The sequence below is a fragment of the Mus caroli genome, unplaced genomic scaffold (genome assembly GCF_978045245.1).
Source record: "Mus caroli unplaced genomic scaffold, Mus_caroli_1 scaffold_10, whole genome shotgun sequence".
NCBI classification, from domain to species: Eukaryota; Metazoa; Chordata; class Mammalia; order Rodentia; family Muridae; genus Mus; species Mus caroli.
Genome location: NW_028227265.1, coordinates 110,292,178 through 110,315,131, shown reverse-complemented (window position 1 = coordinate 110,315,131; position 22,954 = coordinate 110,292,178). Strand labels below are relative to the sequence as shown.

The following is a 22,954-nucleotide window of genomic DNA, read 5'->3' as shown; positions in this document are numbered from 1 at the left end:
TGTGGGAAGGCTGGGGAGAGTGTGCGAGAATTTAGGGTGCCCAACAGCACTGGGTGGGGCCCTAAGGCTGGTCGAGGTTAATCTGAGTCACTGTGGAACTGGAAGAAGCCCCTGGAAACCAACTTTAGAGAAACTTCCCGTGTGTCCATCAGTGCCCTTTCTGAAAGGAGCAAGTTACACGGGTTTGGAAACAGGAGGGACAAGCCCCATGGTGAGACTGACTTGTTGCCCAGGGTCAGGGCCAAGTGTGGGTGCTTACCTGGAGCCTTGGTGTAGCTGGCTACGGACCCATTGACCAGGCCTGCATACAGGCCTTGTGGGGAGCAGGCCAAGCTCATGACTGTGGACTTGTCCGGTGTGTAGAAGTGCTGAAGCCTCACCTTCTTGCAGCCCTGACTGCTTTTGTAAATGGAAATGCTGCAAACAAAAGAGCACACGTTGGCAGGCCTGCGTGTGCCAGAGAGAGGTCCAGGTGCCAGTCTGCATCAGCAAATGGCACGTGTCCTCCTCACCTCCCTCCTTCCTCCCGCTATGTTAACCCGAATTTAAAAAACACCCACAACCATTATAATTACATTCTTATAGTTTGAAGAGAGAGCCTGGGTCACAGTTCATTTTCTTCCTATACATTTTAGAATGTTAATCTTCCATTAAATGGTGTTAAAGTTCCATATGATTATAAGATATTGTTCCTTTATTCCAACATGGAATAAGTGGCATGTTTTTCTTTTTTTAAGAAGAATTAACCCCTTTTAAAAACTATCAGATCTCTTACCAGATTGGTTACCTTGGGCATGGTCACTTTAGCGTGCAATGACTGAGCAGAAGCCCCCCCTTGCATCTTACACTAGGCTCCCACTCCCGACGTGCGAGGTGGCATGGCTCGCTCTGAGGACAATCCCTAGAACAGTGTGTGCTCTCTGTGTTCTTTACCTTCCCTCTTCTGTGCCCAGGCAGATGGTGGGCACATGGGGTGCTCTCGAGGCTGCGGCTTCTGGATCCTTGGTTTCGGTGGTCTCTTGGGGCTTTGACTCCTCTGCGGGAATGTATACCATACACAGGATGCGTGACTCCACATTGAAGCACTCAATGACTTTGGGGTTGGAACCTTGGAAGGAGACAATGGCGACCTGACCCATCTGGTTGCTACAGCTTCCAATCTAAGAGAGGAGGCGAGGGAGAGAGCGTGTGACGTCAGGCATGCTTCTGGAATTGCTACCGCTTCTGATGAGGCGTGATCCTGGATATGGAGAAGTCTGACCCAGGACAGTACTGATTTCCATGTGTGAGTCACACTCAGAAAAGCAAATGAGGTGAAAGGATTCCCAGGAGAGCCCATTTCTCTTTTCAACGTGTTAAATTTGGCGAAGTTTTCAGTAACATGAATACAACTTCATTTTCAAAACGGCAAGTATACACATCCGACACCCAACACTCGTTCTGTACACTAGGCAAGGGCCTAGTCACGCAGTCACTTTATAATGTGCTGGAGAGCAAATTAGTGCCAGTGTTAAGTAAGCTGGCATCAAAGTGCTATAGTGCTTATCCTTAGTGAAAAGACAAGCCTTTCAAGAGGCAAAAACTGGAAAGAACCGAGCCCAAAGGAGGTCATGCCAGGGGCACACTGCATGCGGTCAGGGAGCACTCTGTGCTCCTCCAACCCAGAGCACACTATCATACCTTCCTCTCTTTCCTACATGCATTCCATGCTACAAGTAAGTAAACCCATTGAACCCTGTTGAAAGGAGGGGCAGCCGTCAGGTCCCTGGTCATGGATGAGTGTTTGCCTACATGCATGTGTCTGTGTGTGTGCCAAGCTGCGGCAGTTACAAATCTGCTCAGAAGGAACCTACTACCCAGAAAGAGTACAGTGTCTCTGCTGGTCCCTAGGCAGGCACACTGAAACAGCAGCTGGCCACGCTGCCCCGTTCTGAACACTACTAGCAAGGGCTCTGAGCAGCAGCTCTGCCTGGACAGGGATGTCAGCTCTGAGCGGTGTGTACTGAGAAGGGAAGTGGGAGGGGCCAGAGGACAGGGACCCAGGCCCAGGGACATTCTTCTCGTGTGCAAGAACCAGAAAGCACTATTGCAACTGAGCATTGCCCGGAGCCTGGACTTGGTGTGGGACAAATCCATCCCAGCTATGACACCAGTGTTAAAAAGCCAGCAATGTTTTCGAAGGTGGGGGGAGAGGGGGAAGCCAGTGTGGTGAGACACCAGAGCGCATGGCACACCCAAGCCACTGTTGCAGCCTTTAAGTTCGTCATCTTGGGTCTTTATTCCACTGTAAAAGTCTTAGATGAAAAAGGACAGAAGCCAACATTTTAATCCCCAAGTCCAAACCTCACAGGGAAAGCTCTGTTTGGAAACCTAACCTGGTAGTCTCTGCTCAGCTCTCCTCAGCCACCTGCCAGCTCGTCAATTGGCCCTAGCAACAGGCGAAAGTGCTTACCCACAGGAAGCCACGGGCTGTGGAGGGTGAGGCTGGTTGACTTTCATTGCTCAGGTAAGGTTCAGGGTTATAAGCTGCACATTCAATCTGCAATGGAAGACAACATTGAAGATTCAAAATGTTTTCCATCCTCTGCCGGCTGAACCATGGGCTCGAGCCCACGGATACAAACAGCCAACTGTGTAAGTCTTACATGTTGGTTTTGCAGACATAAATCCCCAAGGTCTTTTGTGGTTTTGTCTTAGAACCCCCTCAACCATGTCAAAAGCCAGTTGGGCATGCCAAATCAGCCAGGAGGACCCAGCGAGGAGCAGGAAAACCGATGGTGTGTCTGCTGGCCTTTCTGACACATGAGCTGTGTGGGTTCACAGGGCAAGAGTTCTGAGGCTTCCAAAGGCTTGCTCTCTTGAGCCAGGGATAAGATACTCCCCAGGGACAAGATACTCCCCAGGGATAAGATACTCCCCAGGAAGTGGGTTAGGGGTCAGGAATGAAGGAGAGAGAACAGTGTCAAGTTACTTCTTAAAGAAAGACATGGCACCTTGTTAGTGGCTTTGGACCTTAGTGCCTGGCACGTTAACAGACAAGGAGCACACTACATCAAGGAGATAAAGGCATTAGAGTCCTGACTGACCTACAGAGCGGGACTGTTGGTGGGGCTGGGTCGTCACAGAGGAGGGAGATGCTGGAGTAGTGGGCATGGAGCATCCAATAACCTCAGCCAGCAGCAGGCCATGCAGACAGTGGCTGAGCCTTATTGGTGAGCTCCCAGCTACCATTTCCAAGACTACCAAAACCATTTCCTCTCAACTAGTAATATCGGGGCCCAACAGTAGCATTCCCCAAGTAAGTCTCCTGCAAAAGCAGGAACTGCCTGCCTGGGGTCCTCACCTTGAACTCTGGTTGCTTGGCCACCATCACAGGCATGTGTCCCACCAGGAGAGGGTGTGTCTCCTTCTTGGCTAGGTTGCCATCGTCATCCACACAGAACCATCCCATATGGTTCTCCTCCTCTGTGGGCACATTCAGAGAGAGCAGAACTGAGCTGCTGGGGTGAATATGAATGCCCGTCATGTCCGTGCAGCTGCCCAACCGTTCACAGCATGTGAGCAAGAATGAGTCTATCTTGGGAAGCAGCACTGCCTTTCTCTCCTTAACTCGAGGTGGGGGGAGGACACCACTCGCTGCTGCAACCTAGCAGCATGGCATGGGGACTCACGCTCCCTGCCTGTCCCTGAAATGAACACGCCAACATGGGCTGGGTCCATCCAGATTCATCGAAGCATTCATGAACATGAAGACGTAATTAACTCCTAAAGAGGATGGCCACCTTAGCCCTGAGTGAGCACAGGTGCTTACACACTCGTCATCTCACAAGGTGTCGTCCCTTTGCTTGTAGAGGCACAACCCAGCGAAACACCCAGGAGGGGTCAAAGAGCTATGACCCTGTCCTCAGTCAGGCCAGGGGTCTCCCTTTCACAGTAAGAGTCTTTTTCCTAGGGGACCAGCAATGGCCAACTTATGATTTATTCTTGGGTGACTTTTCAGACAGTCTGCACTCAGGAGAGCTTTCACAAGTGTGTATACACGCCTACCCATGTACAGGTAATCAACTACAGGCACAGAAACCCGCACCTGCACACACATACCAGCATTCACTCACAGGCCACATATATGCACACACACGGCACTGCAGTGCACACTGAGTTAAAAAGATCTGTGTGTATATGAATTCTATATAAGTTCTATAGAGAAGGATCTCTATGTGGGTCTTCCTGCCTGCCTGACTACCTACCTACCCATAATCCTTCGGTCTATATACCTATCTGTCTACCTAACTACCTATCACCTGACAATCTATTTACATACTATATATCATCCACCTACCAACCTTTTGTCTATCTACCTTATTATAGATTATCTATCGATTTGCCAACTTACCTATCATTTCTCATCTACAGACCTATCATCCATCTACATTTCTATCTATCTATCTATCTGTCTATCTATCTATTCATCCATCCATCCATCCATCCATCCACTTACCTACCGATCTATCTACACAGGCTAAAAGGATACATGAACCAGCAAACACCTATCCATGTCTAGCCAAAGGAAAACCACAGGACTGATGTTTCAAGCTGGGAGCCCTGAGTGACAAGATAAGATACACTACACTCCCTGTCACAGGAGGGGCTGAACACGGAGGCTGAGATGCTCTGTCCTTTCCACTCCATGCCAGGGTTTCAGGCTCTGGACCAGGGCTTCAGCCCCAGGGATCCACCCTTGTGCTCAATACTCACAATATACAAGAATTTCATACCTCAATAGAAGCCACTGATGCATTCTTCAGACCCTGAGTTATAACACAGTCTTGTAACTTTCCCACTTAAAGCTCTGCTTCCAGGTCACGGGAAGTTTTCTCTCTACCCTGGTTTCACCCTCTCAGGTGGATGCATAATCACATGACCTCTCTGATGTCCCTGAAACAGCCCTTTCTTAATGGAGCGTGGCCAGTCAGCTTAAACCCTGTGTCTTACCAAGAGCCAGCTTGGCCATCTGCAGGCTGCTGACCCAGGACTCCTTGATGGCTGGTGTAAGCGTATTGAACACAGCAGTGAAGAACGTGGGCCGCCCCGACCTGCGGAGAAGAGGGGCGCTCCCTTTACAGACTGCACGGTACACATACAGTCAGCCTGCACAGTACACATACAGTCAGCCTGCACGGTACACATACAGTCAGCCTGCACGCTACACATACAGTCAGCCTGCACGGTACACATACAGTCAGCCTGCACGGTACACATACAGTCAGCCTGCACGCTACACATACAGTCAGCCTGCACGCTACACATACAGTCAGCCTGCACAGTCCACCATGTAATGAGCTACCGAGCCAGAAAACACATCGACAGAGAACCGTTCCGTTTCTGTTTTGGAATTACTGACTTGTCCTGCTTTCCCGGGAGCTGTAACTGGATCCTGCAGCGGTCAGCAGCTCTGATAGCGTCTTCTTTCCTCAGTATCAGCCGCTGTAAGCCCGACGTCCAATCATGGGCTACAGACTGGTTTAAGTTCTACGGAGGAATAACGTGTGTATTAGCTTTTGTTGCTTTTGCTTTGTTTTTGTGACGAGGTCTCACTCTAGCCTAGGTTGGCCTGCCTGGAAAGATGCAGCCCAGGCAATCCTCCTGCTTCATGCTACCAAAGGCTGTGATTATAGGCATGAGCCAACACACTTTTCTTGCACACACATTTAGAAGAAGGGAAAAAGCAGAGCTCTGGCATGGAAACCCCAGGGAGACCCCACTGTGTTCATGACAGGTGACAAACTACCTCAGGATTGATCACACAGAGACATAATCCAAGCTCAAGTGCCACAGCAGGGAGGAAAGCCACGCTGGCCCAAACAACAGAAGAGCCGAGCAGAGCCTGCTCCTCAGAGAAGTCCATCTGAGTGCTCCATTCCCGTCCCGTCCCATCCAGGAGGCCTCGTTACCTGATAGCTCCCTCGGAGGTTTCCTATCAGCTGCGAGATCTGGCCAACAACGTTCAGGTCGTGCAGAAGGTTCTGCAGATCCTGGTACAGCTGCCCTGGCCCCATGTAAACTTTGTCTGAAAAACGAGAAGGAACAGGAGAGCCGCTTACCGTACCCTGCCTGAGGCGGCACCGAAATACATTTTAGTTTTGCTTTGCTTTTTTCTTTTTTCTTTTTTAATTGGGGAGGATCTAGAATGATTTAAAAAAAAAAAGCTTCAGACATTTGGGAGTTGTTCCTTTGCTAATTGCTATTCTGAAACAATTTTGCATGTATAGAATGATTCCCTCCACCCGCAAGAGGGAATCTTGTCCCACAGAACCTCCTGACCCAAGTTTGCCATTTCTAGTCCTTTCTAAATGTTTTGACTTTGGGAAAATCCTTAGGGAACTCCGTGGTGTTGGCAATCCCCCAGGGATTAGAAATTTGATTGAGGTTAAATTTTACATCTAATTGAGGTTAAATTTTACCTCTTGTCCTTACAAGAGGTTGGCATCTTGTCCCACAGAACTGTATACTGTAATGGTTAGACATAACACAGAACTCACTGCCCCTGTCACATCCAAGTGCCATCAGTTTCCTGCTCATTGTTCTTGTCCTGGTCCAGCCCCTGTCCCTGCACTCCAGGAGTGTCTTAGCCTTCACCTGCGACTAAAACAGCGTCACAGTCTATCTTTGATGAATTCCACTCTTTTAAAATACACTGCCGAATTATCTTATAGATAGTCTCACAATTTGACTGGTGTTTTGTAACCGAGAGGGAGGGAGAGAGGGAGGAGGAGGGGGAGGAGGAGAAGAGAGAGAGAGAGAGAGAGAGAGAGAGAGAGAGAGAGAGAGAGAGATGGATGAGGAGACAGATGGAAGAGAGAATTTCAGGCAGTCCCCAAAGTCCTAAGTAGTTGAGGATGACCTTGAACTCGGCCTTCTTGCCTCTACCTTGGGAGGGCTATGGTCCTACGGGTGTATCACCACACTGTACTACGCAGCTCTGGGCATGAGACTCAGAGCTTGATGCATATTAGGAAAGCACTTTGTCAACTGAGCTACATCCTAAGGCCCCTAATTTTAAGCATAATCATTATTGGTAAGAAATAGCAGATGTAAAATTTAACCTCAATCAAATTTCTAATCCCTGGGGGATTGCCAACACCACAGAGTTCCCTAAGGATTTTCCCAAAGTCAAAACATTTAGAAAGGACTAGAAATGGCAAACTTGGGTCAGGAGGTCGTCTGTGTCCATTATCGGTTCTTATCAGCCAACCCCCAATAGCCAGACCAGCACCACCACTTGTGGAAGGCTTGAGGGGCACAAGGGGTGATTGCATACACTGTACCTCCAGACCCCACAGGTACATGAGGGGCTGAGAACAGACCCTCAGCCTCCAAGCTGATTTGGAAACAACGTTATGCAGAGGCAGGAGGGATCTGAACTCAGGACTATACTCCAAACCTAAGCTACAAACTGTCTCGCTATTCATCCTGGCCTTTTCCCACTTTCATATGCATAAATCACCACAGGGCCAGCCAGGGAAAGAGCTGGGCTTCAGAGTCAGTAGCAGAGATTCGTTTGAGCTGAACAGAGCATGGGGCCTTGGTGTCTGGGTCCCAGTGGGATGGCTGCCTGGCCACAGCTCTGCCTCTAGGGTCCAGGCTAAGCAGTACCCAGCTGGGTTTCAGACCTCTTCAGCCTCATGATAATCCTGACCAGGAGGTCTGCAAGCTCACTTTGCACTCTGTCCTGAGAACCTCAAGGCTTGTCCCAGCCTTCATTCTGTTCTTCATGTATCTGAGACACAGCTCTATACTCCCATGATAAAGACTTCATAACTGCATGTATCTCAAACACACGCTGTCTCACCGAGGATGGAGCACTCTGTGTAAGGATAGCATCCCGAGAGAGGACATTCAGAATGTGGATCTGATTTACCACCCTTCACGCACACCTGAGCTAAGTGCCCTTCAGTGTCACCACACGAGGACGAAATTGTGCCGATGCATAATTAGGACAATGTCCCAGCATTCTGAGACTGGAACTTCACTGGACCTCACAGCTCAGTTAATAATACATCTTGAGGTCACTTAAGACTCAAGATGGATATGTTGTTCTGTTGTCTTAGTCAGGGTTTCTATTCCTGCACAAACATCATGACCAAGAAGCAAGTTGGGGAGGAAAGGATTTATTCAGCTTATACTTCCATACTGCTGTTCATCACCAAAGGAAGTCAGGATTGGAACTCAACAGGTCAGGAAGCAGGAGCTGATGCAGAGGCCATGAAGGGATGTTCCTTACTGGCTTGCTTCCCCTGGCTTGCTCAGCTTGCTTTCTTATATAACCCAGGACCACCAGCCCAGGGAGGTACCACCCACAATGGGCCCTCCCCGCCTTGATCACTAATTGAGAAAATGCCTTACAGCTGGATCTCATGGAGGCATTTCCTCAACTGAGGCTCCTTTCTCTGTGATAGCTCTAGCTTGTGTCACGTTGGCACACAAACCCAGCCAGTACATCTGTGTACTCAGATGGTTCGTTTAAGAGAACCATGCGACAATCAACCTTACTTGCTTGCAGTTCCCATGTAACCAACTTTTACAACCCAAGTGAATACACAGCTTTAATCTTACGATATGGACTCTTCCATACCTGTCCCAGAGGGCAATGTACTCGTGTCCATGTATGTTATGGTAATAAATGCTGGAGACAGCAAATAGTTGAAAGGAACCTTATGCAATCTATCCCACACAGATGTCGGCCGAGAGCAGCACACAGGTACTGCTTGACAGCCTCTGCTTGCTGTTTGCTGCCTTGGTTAATAGGGTTTGTGAGTACCAGGCAGAGTTTCACCCCTTAAGGACTTCTGTAAAGCATTCCTCATTCTTTCCCCACGTGATGCTTTCTTTGCTGCTCAAAGAAAGACAGAGCAAAGGACCTTTGTGAGGGACAGAGCGACAGGGATGGGGACAGACAAGACTGCATTCAGGCAGGCACAGACTCAGATTCTTACAACAGACAATTGTAGGCAGAGACTGTTAGCTACAAAGAGGCAGAAGAAACTCTAACGTGGGCTCACTCTTGGTTGAACTCCTCCAGGGAAAGGGCCTTTATTTCCTTTCTTCAAGCAACACCGAGGAACGCTGGCGACTCTGAACTTATCACTAGTGCCTTCAACCGATGCAGTAAATGTCTTAGGTGTATCTACGTGCACACTGTCTGCATTTTTCTTTATGTTTACAAACCCAAATATTTTTACCTGGTAACCCATCTATTGCTTTCACTGGGTAAACTTTTGAGAACAAATGGTGCACGCTGGCTTGCAGTGATGCTATAAATGCTACATCCACTTCCTTGATCCATCAGCAACTACGTTACATTAGATTTATAACTACTAATAAACTTTGACTTCTCCAGTTAGTTCAAAGCCCAGGAATAGCTCCAGGGCCCACAAAATGACTCCCATCACGAAACCCCTCGCACCCTGTCTTGGCTCTCTTTGCTCTGTTCTCCACCACTGTTCTTTTCCTTTACCACAACCCCGTCCCCAGTTTTAGCTCCGAAACAGTATAGTTTCATTTGTACTGCTGTTCACTTGGTGAACCCTTTGAGGGCGAGTGCCCCCACTGGTCACAGTCACACCTTAGGCCACTGTGCATGACAACTGTCACACAGAGGACGTCTGCATAATGGAGGCAGGTCTGTACCCGGCGGTCGGTCTAGGGACTCGGCTCCAGCTTCCTCACTTCTCATCCAAGAACCAGAAGGGACACCAACTTCCTGGCAAGTGTTTCTAAACTGAGCATGTCAAGAATATGCCATTGGTGTCTGGATTTGGAAAGAAAACATTTCTCCCTCCCACTCCCTTTGCGAGAGAGCCACATGTTTAAGCAGAGAAAAATGTTTCTACATAGACCAGCCATTCTTGGATCCCTTCAAGCTGGAGGTTGTACCTAGGCTCTTCCTCTGGTGTCCATTTCCCTCCAAGGAGAACAAGTGGTGGGTGGCCCAGGCAGAGTCTTGAGCAGAGACTTCTGGAGGGCAAGGAGGTGACCAGAGACAGGAGGATCCAAGGTAAGGCTGTTTACCTCACCTCACACACCTGGAGACCTTCCTCAGAAGGGAAGAAATATGGGGACACAGCCCACTGCCAGCCTTGTCCTGCCCACTCGGGGAAGAGACAATGTGGCTGTATCATGGCTCCACCTTACACAACAAGCACTTTAGCCATCTCCTCAGCTTAAAAATATTTAATAAAGAAAGAAAAACTGTGTGTGCGCGCACACATCCACACACAACCATCACTGATGTGAACCTAGGGCAGGAAGAGAGGCCACTTTATAAGGAGACCACAAGGGGTGCACCCACCTCCCTCCAACACAGGAAAACGTAACAAGTGCCACCGGAGCCTTGGCAGCAGATGGTGGGGACACAGAGGAACCATGAAAGATCCCAGTGACGGGTAGCAAGCCTAGCACCTCTGCTCAAGGTGAAAACTAAAACCAGTAGACCTTGGAGCAGAGCACCCTCACATGCTACTCTGTGCAGAAAACTGTTCTTGCTTTCTAGCCTAAACTTTATCAAGTCAAAATCCATAGTCAGAAATTTTGTTAGAGCTGGTTTCCAGCTACCTTGTGACAAATTGCAAGAATTTTAGATTTGTGGGCCGACTCTCTATTGCCAGTGGCTGGCACACAGTTGCTCCATGTCGTTCCTGGGCTTTCTCACAGACACGGCCTCCTGCACTGCACTGCCTCCGCCCCCCTCCCCCCTCCCCGTTTCTATGGAAATCCCTAGAACTAGTCAGGAAATGCAGGGAGTAAGTTGAATGGAATCTAATGTGACAAACAAGGAAGGGGCTGTGTGGCTATGTCAACAGCCAGGACATCTACAATACCTTGGGGAGTGTGGGAGATGCCGATGTGACCCTTGCCAAGTCTGGAAACTGAACCACTTACTGTCCCAGACGTTGGCTGAGGGGTGTCAGGGGCAGAGAGTTTCCCATAACCAGGCTGAGACTCTTCTACAGGGGTTGGGTTGTAAATCTGGGGATGCAGGAGCTGGAGTGGAGGAAAGCAGTCAGTTCCAGTAGGAACAGGCTCCCAGGTGCTGCCTCCTGCAGCAGCCACCAACCTTACCTCAGGGCAAACATTTCTTCGCAGCACTCCCTCTGAGTTTCTCCATCTCCCAAGAGCCATCAGGAACTGGGAGGAATTGCTGTCCTCTGATAGAGCAACCAGCTCCAGGCTGTGTCCCTGTTCTCGCCTCCTCAAAGGTCCCCTTCCTTGGGTTAAAGCATCTGATACCTGGCTGCTTGCTGAGAGCAAAATCCAGGGTTCCCATCTGGCTTCTGTGTGGGGTGAGGTAACAAATCAAGGTCCGGAGAATGGCATTGTATCAAACTGAGCCGTTTCTACACTACAAAAGGAGCAATTGGCTGATGAGCCTTGGAAGACATAAGAATGCCTGACCTGCGAGTTAACATGTGACAAAGGGCCAGCATCTGCCATTTCTAATGAAACCCGACTAAAAACAGGCAAATAATCTTAACAGACATGTCTAAGAGTAAGACATGCAAATGCCCAATAAGTCCATGTGCACTGTGGAAAGCCACATCAAACCTCACCTCATACCAGTGAGAATGGCTATCATCAAAGAAAAAAAAAAGCAAATACAGGCAAGAACTCAGAGAAAGGGGAATTATCACTTGGTGCTCATGGGGATCTTAGAGCCACCCTCAGAGAACAGTAGGGAGGCTTTGCAGAAAACCCTGAACAAACACTCCACATGCCTGTATCTCAGGGAATAAATGGGGGGAAGTGGGGGTGTCAGGCACACCTGTGCTGATTTCAGCCCTTGTCACAAGCACCTGACACAGAATCAACTGCGGTGTCCATCAGCAGACAGAGCTGACAATGAGAATGTGGTACACACAATGGAAAATTACACCCAGTAACAGAGCATTGAGTCCTGCCATCTGTGGCAAACTGGATGGCACCGGAGTACACTGTGCTAAATGAAATAAGTCAGACCCAGAAAGATAAACACCATGTGAGAAAGGCAAGACGAGGGCCCGTATGCGGAATAGTTACTCCCACAGCTGGGAGTGGGGAGAGGAGAGGAGATTGAAGAGGGGGCTCCAGATAGGTGCAGACAAAGCGCTAGGCAGTGTAACTGACTACAGTTTACAGCAACCTGTGGACAGCTGGAAGCTCCAGATGCAGAGGAATAGCAAGGAGGTGGTGGCATTAAGTACTCGGATCAGTCAGGATGTGTTCTGTCAGGACCAAAATGTCACTCTGTGCCCCACAAACATTTCTAATTATCACATATTAATCACAAGTTGAAAAACAATTTTCTAGGAGATGGAAACACTAGGGATCTTGTTCAATCATTGTGTTTTGGGTTCAGATGTCAAATTATCATATCATCTGACATGGGTATGTTAAATACAGCAAGAATGCAGATGTAACACCAGGGGATGTGTTCTTATTTTGATGGGGACCACCAGAAAGACAAGTGGGATTCTACATGACCTGAGTCCCCAGGACACCTGTGGACCATGTGCTAGGTAAGCCAATACAAGATAACCATCTGACACAGAAAATGAGGACCCGCTTCTTGGGTCTGTTACCAGTGTGCACAGGGGCAGGTTACCCAACAGATGGCTCACCACCTTTCTCTTCCCAACCATGAGCTACAGTCTGAAAAGTCAGTAAAACACTTTAAACTGCCCTCAGGAAAGTACACACTTTCCAAAGTCATTTCAGGAGATCTGAATGCTTAACCCAACCCATGGGTCCCCAGAGGAGCCCAGGCCACTGGTTCCCAGACCCCTCTCTATAGGCAAAGTCCATCATGGAAACCCAATACGACTAACATTCATGCCCTGCCTCCATCTGAAGCCTGCTTTCTGGGTGCTTGGAGCTGTGTCGGGGCAGCTCCTTGCTGCTTCTGCTGGCACAGCCTCACCCTTCCTCAGCACTGGTTGCTAGGCAGTGACACCCACGTTCTGCCTCCAACACAAAACAGCAGACCAAGCTTCCAGAGCTGAATGTTACAGTCGTTCAAAACAGCACAAAAGTCGTATGATTTCAATGGGAACAAGAACTTCTACCCAGCTTCTCGAAACATCCTGAGATAACAGGCCCCAGGAAAGGGGAAAGAACACACAGAGGCCAAAACTCTAAAGGAAGCACAGGGGAGACTCGGGGACCTCTGACTACCAGTTCAGCCTGCAGCTGGTGTGACTGACTGGAGGGCTGCTCAATGGATCCTAAAGACAGGCTGCCCCTGCTGTGAGGTGGATCTAGACCCACCCAGTCCAGCCCCTTCCCAGTATCTACTGTTAGACAGAGCCTGCAGCAGCAGTAGCAAACCCCTCAAGTGCAGAAAGATGCCCATTACTGACGTCTGCATGCACACAGGACGACCTGAAGGGATGGATTCTCTCTTCCACCATGTGAGCAGCAGAGAGCACGCGCAGGCCACTCAGGCTTTGGTGATCAGTGCCTGCTGAGCCATCTGACCCAGCAACAAGTCCTAAATGCCTAACCCTCAAGACGAAGAAGAGTAAACCTGTTCCTGTCTGTGATGATGGCTGCCTAACCAACTTGGCTGCTCTGTGCACTTCGCTTTACATGTAGGCAACATCAAAGCACCACCTTTGACACTTTAGATATAGCTGGCATTCCATTAAACCTCAGCAAGGGAGTACGGACAGCCTGGGAGGCATGCCACTCACACAGCCCTTCAAGATTTAGTCATCGCTGCTGTGTATGCCTCTCAGATGTGGGACTCGCTGCATCTCAAGCAACAAGAGATAGCAGGGGCCTTCTCCAGTTCCGTGTTCCAAAGAGAGAAGGGGCATCCTAGGGCTAGTCTCCCATGGACCCCAGGGCTGGCTGGCTGGACTCTGCAGTCACCCCGCAACCATGGCTCCTTCACGAGTACCCAGGCCAGGACAGCTGCAAACGGGTCACCAGCCAAGGGCACACATGCAAGGGTGAGTCAGGGTGCCCACCTCAATCTGAAGAACCCTCAGAAAGTCTGCTCCTACATTTTCTTCAGGATAGCCTGGTCTGTGCCACATTCACTTGCAGCTTGTAGGAACCAGCACTTGGTTCATCACAGGTTCATAATAAATAAACATGAACAACAATACCACATCATTAAACTGAAGTGCCCCCTGGGGATGACAGGGTCCTTAATTCGTCCTGCAGATCCCATCTGTAACGCATGCTGTAAAGCTGGGGGATGAGGAAAGGCTAATCAAGGGAGACATTAACAGACGAAGTCACACGCCCACTAAGTCACCACCTCAAAGGGCATGGCACTCCACCAATATCAGCAGCAGGACAACGATATGTGCCATGCCAAGGCATGGGCGCACCCACAGTGAGAAGCAGAGCAAACTTTTAGAAGGCGGAACAACTGCCTCGCTGCTGAAGAGAGTGCAAAGCTGCTGTCAGAAGCTGCCATTTCGAGGTAATCTCTGGGCTTCCTTAAAGACAGGAGATCAACATCGGCCTGCAAAGTGTGGTCTGCAGGTCTCCAAGGACTCCCCACATTGTAGCCTCCCTCAGCCTGAAGTGGGCTGGTGCAGACCTTGTTGCCACTGAGGTGGGGCCACCTGCGGTGCAGTTTTCCACCTCGGCTGGCTTCTTTTGAGGTGTCAACTGCCCTGCTCTTCTCCGAGATCCTGCTGCCTGCTGAGACACCTTTGAGACATCCATGTTGTGCTGCATCTTCGGGCTGGTGACAGGCACCAAGGATGGACTGGCCGGGGGCGGGGGGGGCGGGGGGGGGGAGGAGGATGGGCCTTCCCCCTTTTAAGCACAGTCTCTTAGTAAACTTGCAGGCCTTGATCAGAGAAAATTTGTCTTGGCTTCATTATTTCTCTTGCGGTCTAGTCTCTCTTTCACCCCTAGCCTGCCTTCCAGGAGTACCCGGTTCATGTAGGCCTCAGGCGGCTTACAACTACAGATTGGCGCCTGAACAGGTTCTTCTTAACAGGACATACAGCAATGCTTCTGAGCTCAGCATGAGGACAGCACCCCTCTCCTGGGGAGTAGCTCCTTTGGAGCTGCTCCACACTCAGCCTCTAACCCCACACCTCACCCTCAAACAGTAGGCAAGCCCGGCTCTGTTGTGCTCTGCTTCGCTGGCTGGCTCCTCTTTCCCTCACTTTCCTGTGGTTAGCACCTGCTGTGGCCTTCACAGTGCTATGGGAGAGTGGTGGTTGTCTGGGATGACTCAGCTTTGCACAGAAATTGGGATGCAAAGGTCACAGTAACACACAGGCCTCCAAGAGAACGAATCCTTTTCCGGTTTTTCCTTCCACGGGAGTTGGTCAAGCCATTCTGCTTTGTATTTTTTCTTAAGGTTTCTTACTGATCCTAACCCCATTCTCCATTTGCCTAGTACAAGTCACCAACAGAAAGATGCTTTTAAAAAAAAAAATGTAAGTCTGTGCGTCTACTCTGGATCAGTGTCATCAGTGGCTGTCTGGATACTGAGGATCAACCCTGGCTACAAACACACTTTAGGACTGACTGCAGTATAAAGCACCCATCACTGTTCACAGAGGCCCAACACAACCTGCAATAGACACTCCTGAGTAACTTAATGGGTGTTCTCGCGGCAGCCTAGAAAGATATTCAGTTTCCCCTTGGATAAAATTGCAATGAATTGTAACAATTTAGAAAGACATTCCCTTCCTGCGTCCCCTCCCTCCATTCTTCCCTCCCTTTTCACGCTGCTCATCTCCCTGCAATCCTCTGGGATGCTCTAGGCTGCCCGTGGTATTTCAGTTCTAGCTGAGAGTCTAGATAAAGGTGCATCTTGCTTTAAGTGGGGGCACATTCAAGAGTCTAATAGCTGATACTGTGTTCAAAGAGCCGGCCTACTAGGCGATGACCAATACTGTGTTCAGAGAGCCAGCCTACTAGGCGATGACTGAGCTGAATGGCCTAACATTCTGGGAATTAGAGGAGCAGAAGGGATTTTTCCTAAGTGCTCATGTCCAACCAAAAGGCTGAGCGAGTTAAGTGTAGGTTTTCGTGCTTCTGAATGTGTCAGAAACAAATTAACCTGAAAGTTAACGCTTGTTAAGGTTTATGGAGCGTTCCCGTTCACGGGTTTAATCGGTCGGGAAGCAGAGGTCACCGATGGAATTAAATCTAGCTAGTCTTTCTTCCGGTTTAAACAGGCAGAGCGGGAACGGCAATGGCTCCTGCTCTCAGATCAAAATCGCCAGGCCAAATGGTGACCAGTGATAACAATTGCAACCACTGTGCAGTGCTGAGTCACCCACAGCACTGCTGTCCCTCCACTGTGCAGTGCTGAGTCACCCACAGCACTGCTGTCCCTCCACTGTGCAGTGCTGAGTCACCCACAGCACTGCTGTCCCTCCACTGTGCAGTGCTGAGTCACCCACAGCACTGCTGTCCCTCCACTGTGCAGTGCTGAGTCACCCACAGCACTGCTGTCCCTCCACTGTGCAGTGCTGAGTCACTCACTGTGAAGGCCACACACATGAGCTCATTGTGGAGAACCAAGGAAAAGAGGAGACAGGCAGCAGAGAGCAGAGCCTGCCTATGGTCTTCCCATACCACCTTCGACCAATGAGACGCAGACACAGGGCTCTGCCATGTCAAGACAGACAGACTGACAGACTGAGCTGTCCCAACAGACGCGCCATCCCAGTTCCAGTGGGGAATTGGGGCCAGGCTTGTGCTGCCCACAGGACCGCGAGCAGGGCTGTCACTTACGTGGCTTCGCATTGGCCACCACGGCCAGGCTCTCAGGTGAGTGTGTAGCGTGGTGCCGACTGTGCTCCCCGGCGCCAGAGCCTCCATTGTACTCAATCACATCCACGTGTCCTAGAGGGACACTCCACTTGAGCAGGTACCTCTGGCTCATCACGGCATGGCTTTCATGTGAGTTCCTAGAGCAAACAGAAGCCTGTCACTTTATGGATTACCACACGGTCCCTCAGGCAGCCTGGAGTAGCCATCTAGTTGTCATGGAGCTCAGAATCCTCATGCAAACAGCAGTCACTGGCTCCAGCTAAGACCTCCAGCAGGAAGGGCAGGGGAAATCCTCTGTACAATTCCACCAAGACCTGTGAACTCATGGCCACAGTGTCCGAGGATTCTGGATAAACTATCCCAAGTGTGCAGAGACGTTCTCTGATCTGACTCCAGCTTCCCCCCTTATTCCTATGCAGTTACTTTACAACCACATCAATAAACCAAAGTCACAGCTCACACTCCACGACTAAAGCATTGGCCGAGTATACAGAGGTGAAACAAAAACCTAAGTCTTCTCTTCTTTGACCATAACGTGGAACACGGACACAGAGAAACACACACACCTGTGACCAGAGGAGCTGCCCAGCCTGCAACTCAAGTAATTATGCGCACACACAGCGACAGCCTTGCACACAGCCTCTGCCTGGCCACCCTGACCCTCGTGGTCACCGTCCTTCATTTGCTGACCACGAGTCAGAGGCTTGGTGAGTGGAGTGACTCTGGCTCTCAAGAGTCACCCCACATATCCTCTGCCCAAATCCTGTGGTAGTTGGAGAAAGGTGACCCCCTACTCACAAGAGCCATGGTGGCAATAAAGTGTCAGGTGATAGAGGTGGGTGGCTGCATGGTCCCCAGCCTGCTCTCCAGGAGGGATAACCCCCCCCCCCATACCATGGCACACACCTTCCATGGCGCAGGCACTCTTGCTCGTCCATCCTGTGCTACGGAAGGTTTATCAATCGCAAGCCAGCAGAAGCTGCTCGCCAGCTAAGGGCGCTGGCTCCACAGCAACCCATGCTATCCGAGAAAGCACCAAGGGTGCAGCGTTAAACACGGAGGACACTGCGTTTAATACAAGACTGGTTCTCTTCCACGCTACCTACCCTAGAGGATCCTGCCCTCCCAGATCTCCTCAGCTTAGCTCAGTAGCTATGCACCAAGGAACCGTTCTCACGCCAAACTGAGGGAAAGAACTAATGGGGACTAAGTGTGGACAGATCCAAAGGAAAAATATCTATCAGAGGTATATTTGGAGAGTCAGCTATGTGACAACAAAGAGCCCCAGGTGACAGGGAGTGAGAACACTCTGTTCGGGGCCAGCCCAGCACCAGCCTTCCTGAGATCACCTGGATGGCGCCTGATTTCCGCCGGCAGACCCACGGACCCACAGGATTTAAAACTCAGCTCACAGAGCTGGGGCTGCAGCTCAGTCCCTGAGTCTGTCTGTCATGAATAATGCTCTGGGTTCCACCCCCAGCACGGCAAAATAAATAAACAGACATAAAAATAAATAAATACTAACGTTGACGGTAATCACAAAAACCTGTAATGGGTGTCCTCTTATTATTAAGGTTCTGAGCTCAGGTGAGAGCGTGAATGCGGCCTCCCTCCCATTCTCCGATGTACACAGCGTGTCGCTGTGAGGCTGACACGGGACACAGTCTCGTCCTTACCGTGAGCTGGCGGTGGCACACATGAGCACGTCATTCAGCATGAAGATCCGGCGTTGCTTGGTCTTGACGATTTCTCCCCGGTCATTGTAAACCGTCTCGATGACATCATCGGACCGGACGAGGTACCGGTTTCCACTGCTGAGGAGCTGGAGGTTCAAAAGGACACCAGAGAGGTCACCCACCCAGGTTTCCGCAAAGGAGAAGGGAACGGGGGCTCCCCAGTGCCCGAGCTTCGAACAGTCATCAGCGCTGGGAGGTGAGCTCACTTACCAGCTGACTCTGAAGCAAAGGTAAAGCTGCATCTAGACCCAATTTTCTGTGGCAGATTTGCCGCTCATGGTGAACAAGCCCAGGGCTTCATGCGTGCCTACCCATGAGCTCAACCACCGAGCTACACCCCCAGAGGCTATACGTGGACTTCTTACTGTCTGCCACGCTCTATGTCAAACCAAGGAGAAGCCCATCAGCTCCTGGAAGGATGCTCTACCTTGATCGGTACCACAGAATGTCACTGTCACTTCATGCTCCTAACAGGAAACACGGCGCCCTTGCCCCAGATGGTCCCAGCCGCCTTCTGAGCCATGCCTGGCTGCCTAACTCCCTTCCTAGCCACTGACTTCATAGCTTGGCCTTTAATGCCCTGTGCACAGGATCAAGGTCAGGTGCATGAGTTAAGTGCCACTAGACTGCGGTCCACACACCTTCTTTCCTGGGGCGCTCTCACATCAAGCACCACGGAAGGGGGGCGGGTACCCAACTCTAAATGACACAAATTATGCCCAGAACACAGCTGACTGTAATTCTCTACTCTAAAACTTTCCATCATGTCACTGAGGGTCAGAGACACGCCCCTTAACCACTGACATCATCAGCAAGCAGGACACTCCCGCACCGAACAGAAAATGAACTAACACATGTACATGTCAGCACAGCTCCTACATGTAGGCTGACTCCTCCCCCATTGACGGGGCCTTAGACAAACGTGGCAGGTCTGTGGTATGCCGCAAGAAATCCTTCTGTAGGCCGGGCGTGGTGGCGCACGCCTTTAATCCCAGCACTCGGGAGGCAGAGGCAGGCGGATTTCTGAGTTCGAGGCCAGCCTGGTCTACAAAGTGAGTGCCAGGACAGCCAGGGCTACACAGAGAAACCCTGTCTCGAAAAACCAAAATTAATTAATTAATTAATTAATTAATTAAAAAAAAAAGAAATCCTTCTGTAGAGAGAAAGTCACTCAGCCCGGCCTGGCCAAGGAGGGCTCTTTGTTGTGCGGCGCCACACAAAGCAGCTATCTAAAACAAAATGTGAGACTTTTGTAAGTAAAGCTGAGTGGCCTTTTAACCTCCTTGGGGGATTCGTGGATCCAAGTGGGGAGCTACCAACTCACTGAGTCCCTTTCCTAAGAAAACAAGTGGACAGAGGCCAAGGCATTGCACACACTCCCAGGCATTCCGGGCCCCGGCCACCCCAGTTAGCGGAGCAGATGAGGAACATCTCTCTGGACCTTGTTCAGGTATCTCTCGTTTATGGCTTTTGCTATTTGTTTGATTTCGCATCGCTGGTCGGCATCTCTTTTTCTCTCATTCAGCTTCTCCGCCAGGGTCTCGAGCTCCGTCAGCGCCATCTGAAGGGGCAGCCTGTCAGGATGTCCTTTGGCTGTGTTCTTCAGCATGTCCTGTGAGCAGGAGGCAGAGTATGGGTGGTCAGCAAGGATGCCTCTGACCCCAACCGTCTGTCTGACCACGTTGTCCGGCAGCTAGAGTGACATGGGATGCCAGCCACCTCTGGAGGGGAGTCGGGACTGGGAGAAGGGTAAGAGTCATCTCAACACTTGGCTCAACATCCAGTCAGCTCTTCCTGTAAAAACAAACGAGCTTAATACCTTACAGTCTGATGAGATAGATAGATAGACAGACAGACAGACAGACAGACAGGTAGATAGATGATTGATAGATAGATTGATTAGATAGTGTGGGTCCCTGGCATAGAAGCATGCCACCACCTCAGAAAGCCAACAGTGGCCAGGATGGAGTGGGCAAACTGCATCTTCTATTAGTGTCGGGCAAAGCCACCTGTTCACAGAAGTTCCCCAGCAGTGTTAAATATGCTACTGTGGCCTCCATTATACGGGTGGCTCTCAGCCTGTGGGTCGTGACCCCCTTGGGGTCATACATCAGCTATTTATGTTATGTTTGTAACAGTAGAAAAATCACAGTTATGAAGTAGCAAGGAAATCATTTTATGGTTGGGGTCACCACAACATGAGGAACTGCATTCAAGGGTCACAGCATTAGGAAGATTGTGCATAGTACAGGTTCTATGCCCGCAAGGTCAACCCACCCAGCAGGGTCTGTGTGCAAAGGCCCTGAGCTGGAGGAAGAGGTCTCGGTGCATGAGACCACACAGCTATGCCCACACTTCTCTCTGCTGCTCAGAGCACATGCCTTTCGCAGGCTGAGGCTGCTGTGCTGTATCCACCAGATCCATAGGGAGTTTTCCCAACAACACGTACACACTGAGTCTCCATGTGTCGTTTGGTGATGCTCACAATAGTTCAAATGTTTGCATTATTCTCGTTATGGACATCTCGGAAGCTACTGTCAACAACTGTTCTGTGGTACCATAACCCATGCCACCCAAAGGCTGTAGACACTGATAAATATGTGTGTTCTACTGATCTACCGACAGGCCATGCCCTGAACCGTCTTTTACTCCTTGGGCCTCCTGACACCTGAAACCCAATCAATAACCCCACAGTGGCCTCTGGAGAGTCCCAGACTTTCTGCTCTAAAGCAAAAGCTAGAAACAGTGCTAGTTGTGGTGACACATGCCATCCCAGCCAGAAGCCTCGGTAGGGGGAGCAAGAGTTAGAGGCTGAGATGAAATGAGTTCAGGACCAGCCTGAGTGTTCTGACCTGCTGCATAGCTGTAAATAATATGACCTATGAGCCTCTTGATGGGCCTGGCATGATGGCATACGCCTTTAATCCCAGCCCTCGGGAGGCAGAGTCAGGCGGATTTCTGAGTTTGAGGCCAGCCTGGTCTACAGAGTGAGTTCCAGGACAGCCAAGGCTATACAGAGAAACCCTGTCTTGAAATCCAAAAAAAGGAGGAGGAGGAGGAGGAGGAGGAGGAGGAGGAAGAGGGGGAAGAGGGGGAAGAGGAGGAAGAGGAGGAAGGGGAGGAAGGGGAGGAAGGGGAGGAAGAGGAGGAAGAGGAGGAAGGGGAGGAAGAGGAGGAAGAAGAGGAAGAGGAAGAGGAAGAAGACGAAGACGAAGACGAAGAAGAAGAAGAAGAAGAAGAAGAAGAAGAAGAAGAAGAAGAAGAAGAAGAAGAAGAAGAAGAAGAAGAAGAAGAAGAAACTCCTCCTTCAGTGATGAGAAAGAGAAACAAGCTTGTTGCTGTCATGGGGGAGGGGAGGGAGGATGCAGGGGATCAAATGGGCCGGCTACATCATTTCCTCAAGTCAGCTAAGTGAAGAGATGCCAACTGTCTTCAATCCCGTGAAGGCAGGACTAGAAAAGCCTGAAGCTGGCAAAGGCTGGATTGTGAGGCTCAAGCACAGAAGACCTCTGTAACTTGACAGGAAGGTTAAGGATGCAGATGCGGGTGCTGATGCGGAAGACACAGTGCATGAGAAGATGCAGCTCAGACAGCTCCCGCATGGACTTCCAGCAGAATCCAAGCCTTCTACTGGAGGAAGATTCACTGCACTAGAGAGAGGCAGCCAGTGCCTGGCTCTTGGGTACAAAGACAGGCTGACTCTGTCGAAGAAGGGATGATGCACACCCACTTCCAAAAGGCCCAAGACCTTCTCATCTCACCCAGTCTCCTCTGCTTGTGCTCTGCAAATGGATGACAGACCCCACCAACAGCCTGCTTTATAGGGTCTCTTGCACTGTGCTCTAAGCTCACCCCAGAGACCAACTACATGGAGGAAAGGGTTTCTTTTAAAATAGTACAGGTGCTTGACAAAGCATGGTGCTGCAAGTGTCGGGAAATTGCTGGGGACCGAGGGGAGACACTGAACTAGAGAGGGGGAGCTGAAGAATGGGCCTTGGCCACTGAAACCTTACAAAGGCCAGAGAAGGAAGCTCCTGGTAAGTGCTGCAGGCAGCACGGACCGACGATAACAATGTGAACGCGGCACGTGCAGTCAAGAAGAGCGGCAACACTTGACAGGGCTGATTAAGAGGACCCCGTTTGCTTCCCAGAACCAACAAGGGAGCCCACGACCCTCCTTCAGTCCAGTTCCCCACTTCTTTGGTCTCCATAGGCTCTGTGGCTGCTGGTGACTGTGGCCTGCTGTCCCCTGTGAGGAGGGGAGGGGGCAGGGGCAGGCAGATGAAGGAGAGGCAAGGAGAGACCCTTCAGGGCCTATGCCTCAACATACCTGCAGTAGGAGGATGAACTGTGGGAACCTCTGGATGGGCCGCATCATAAGGCTGTGGAGTGTGACTCGGTCTGGACTGGAATCCTGGCACAGCTGC

At 50.4% G+C, this 22,954-nt stretch overlaps 1 protein-coding gene across 3 annotated transcripts in view; it reads right to left on the bottom strand.

Annotated features, from left to right (window-relative positions):
- Positions 1–22,954, bottom strand: part of Arhgef10 (Rho guanine nucleotide exchange factor 10) — a 116,913-nt gene that overhangs the window by 46,489 nt on the left and 47,470 nt on the right. For all 3 annotated transcript variants that reach the window (XM_085844133.1, XM_085844135.1, XM_085844134.1), the window contains 11 exons: positions 22,858–22,950; positions 19,969–20,139; positions 18,468–18,613; positions 16,753–16,928; positions 5,952–6,067; positions 5,402–5,529; positions 4,993–5,093; positions 3,344–3,465; positions 2,453–2,539; positions 934–1,160; positions 260–417 (listed from right to left, as the gene is read on the bottom strand). In XM_085844133.1, coding sequence (XP_085700259.1) covers positions 260–417; positions 934–1,160; positions 2,453–2,539; positions 3,344–3,465; positions 4,993–5,093; positions 5,402–5,529; positions 5,952–6,067; positions 16,753–16,928; positions 18,468–18,613; positions 19,969–20,139; positions 22,858–22,950 — 1,525 coding nt within the window. The remainder of the gene's footprint in view (positions 1–259; positions 418–933; positions 1,161–2,452; positions 2,540–3,343; positions 3,466–4,992; positions 5,094–5,401; positions 5,530–5,951; positions 6,068–16,752; positions 16,929–18,467; positions 18,614–19,968; positions 20,140–22,857; positions 22,951–22,954) is intronic.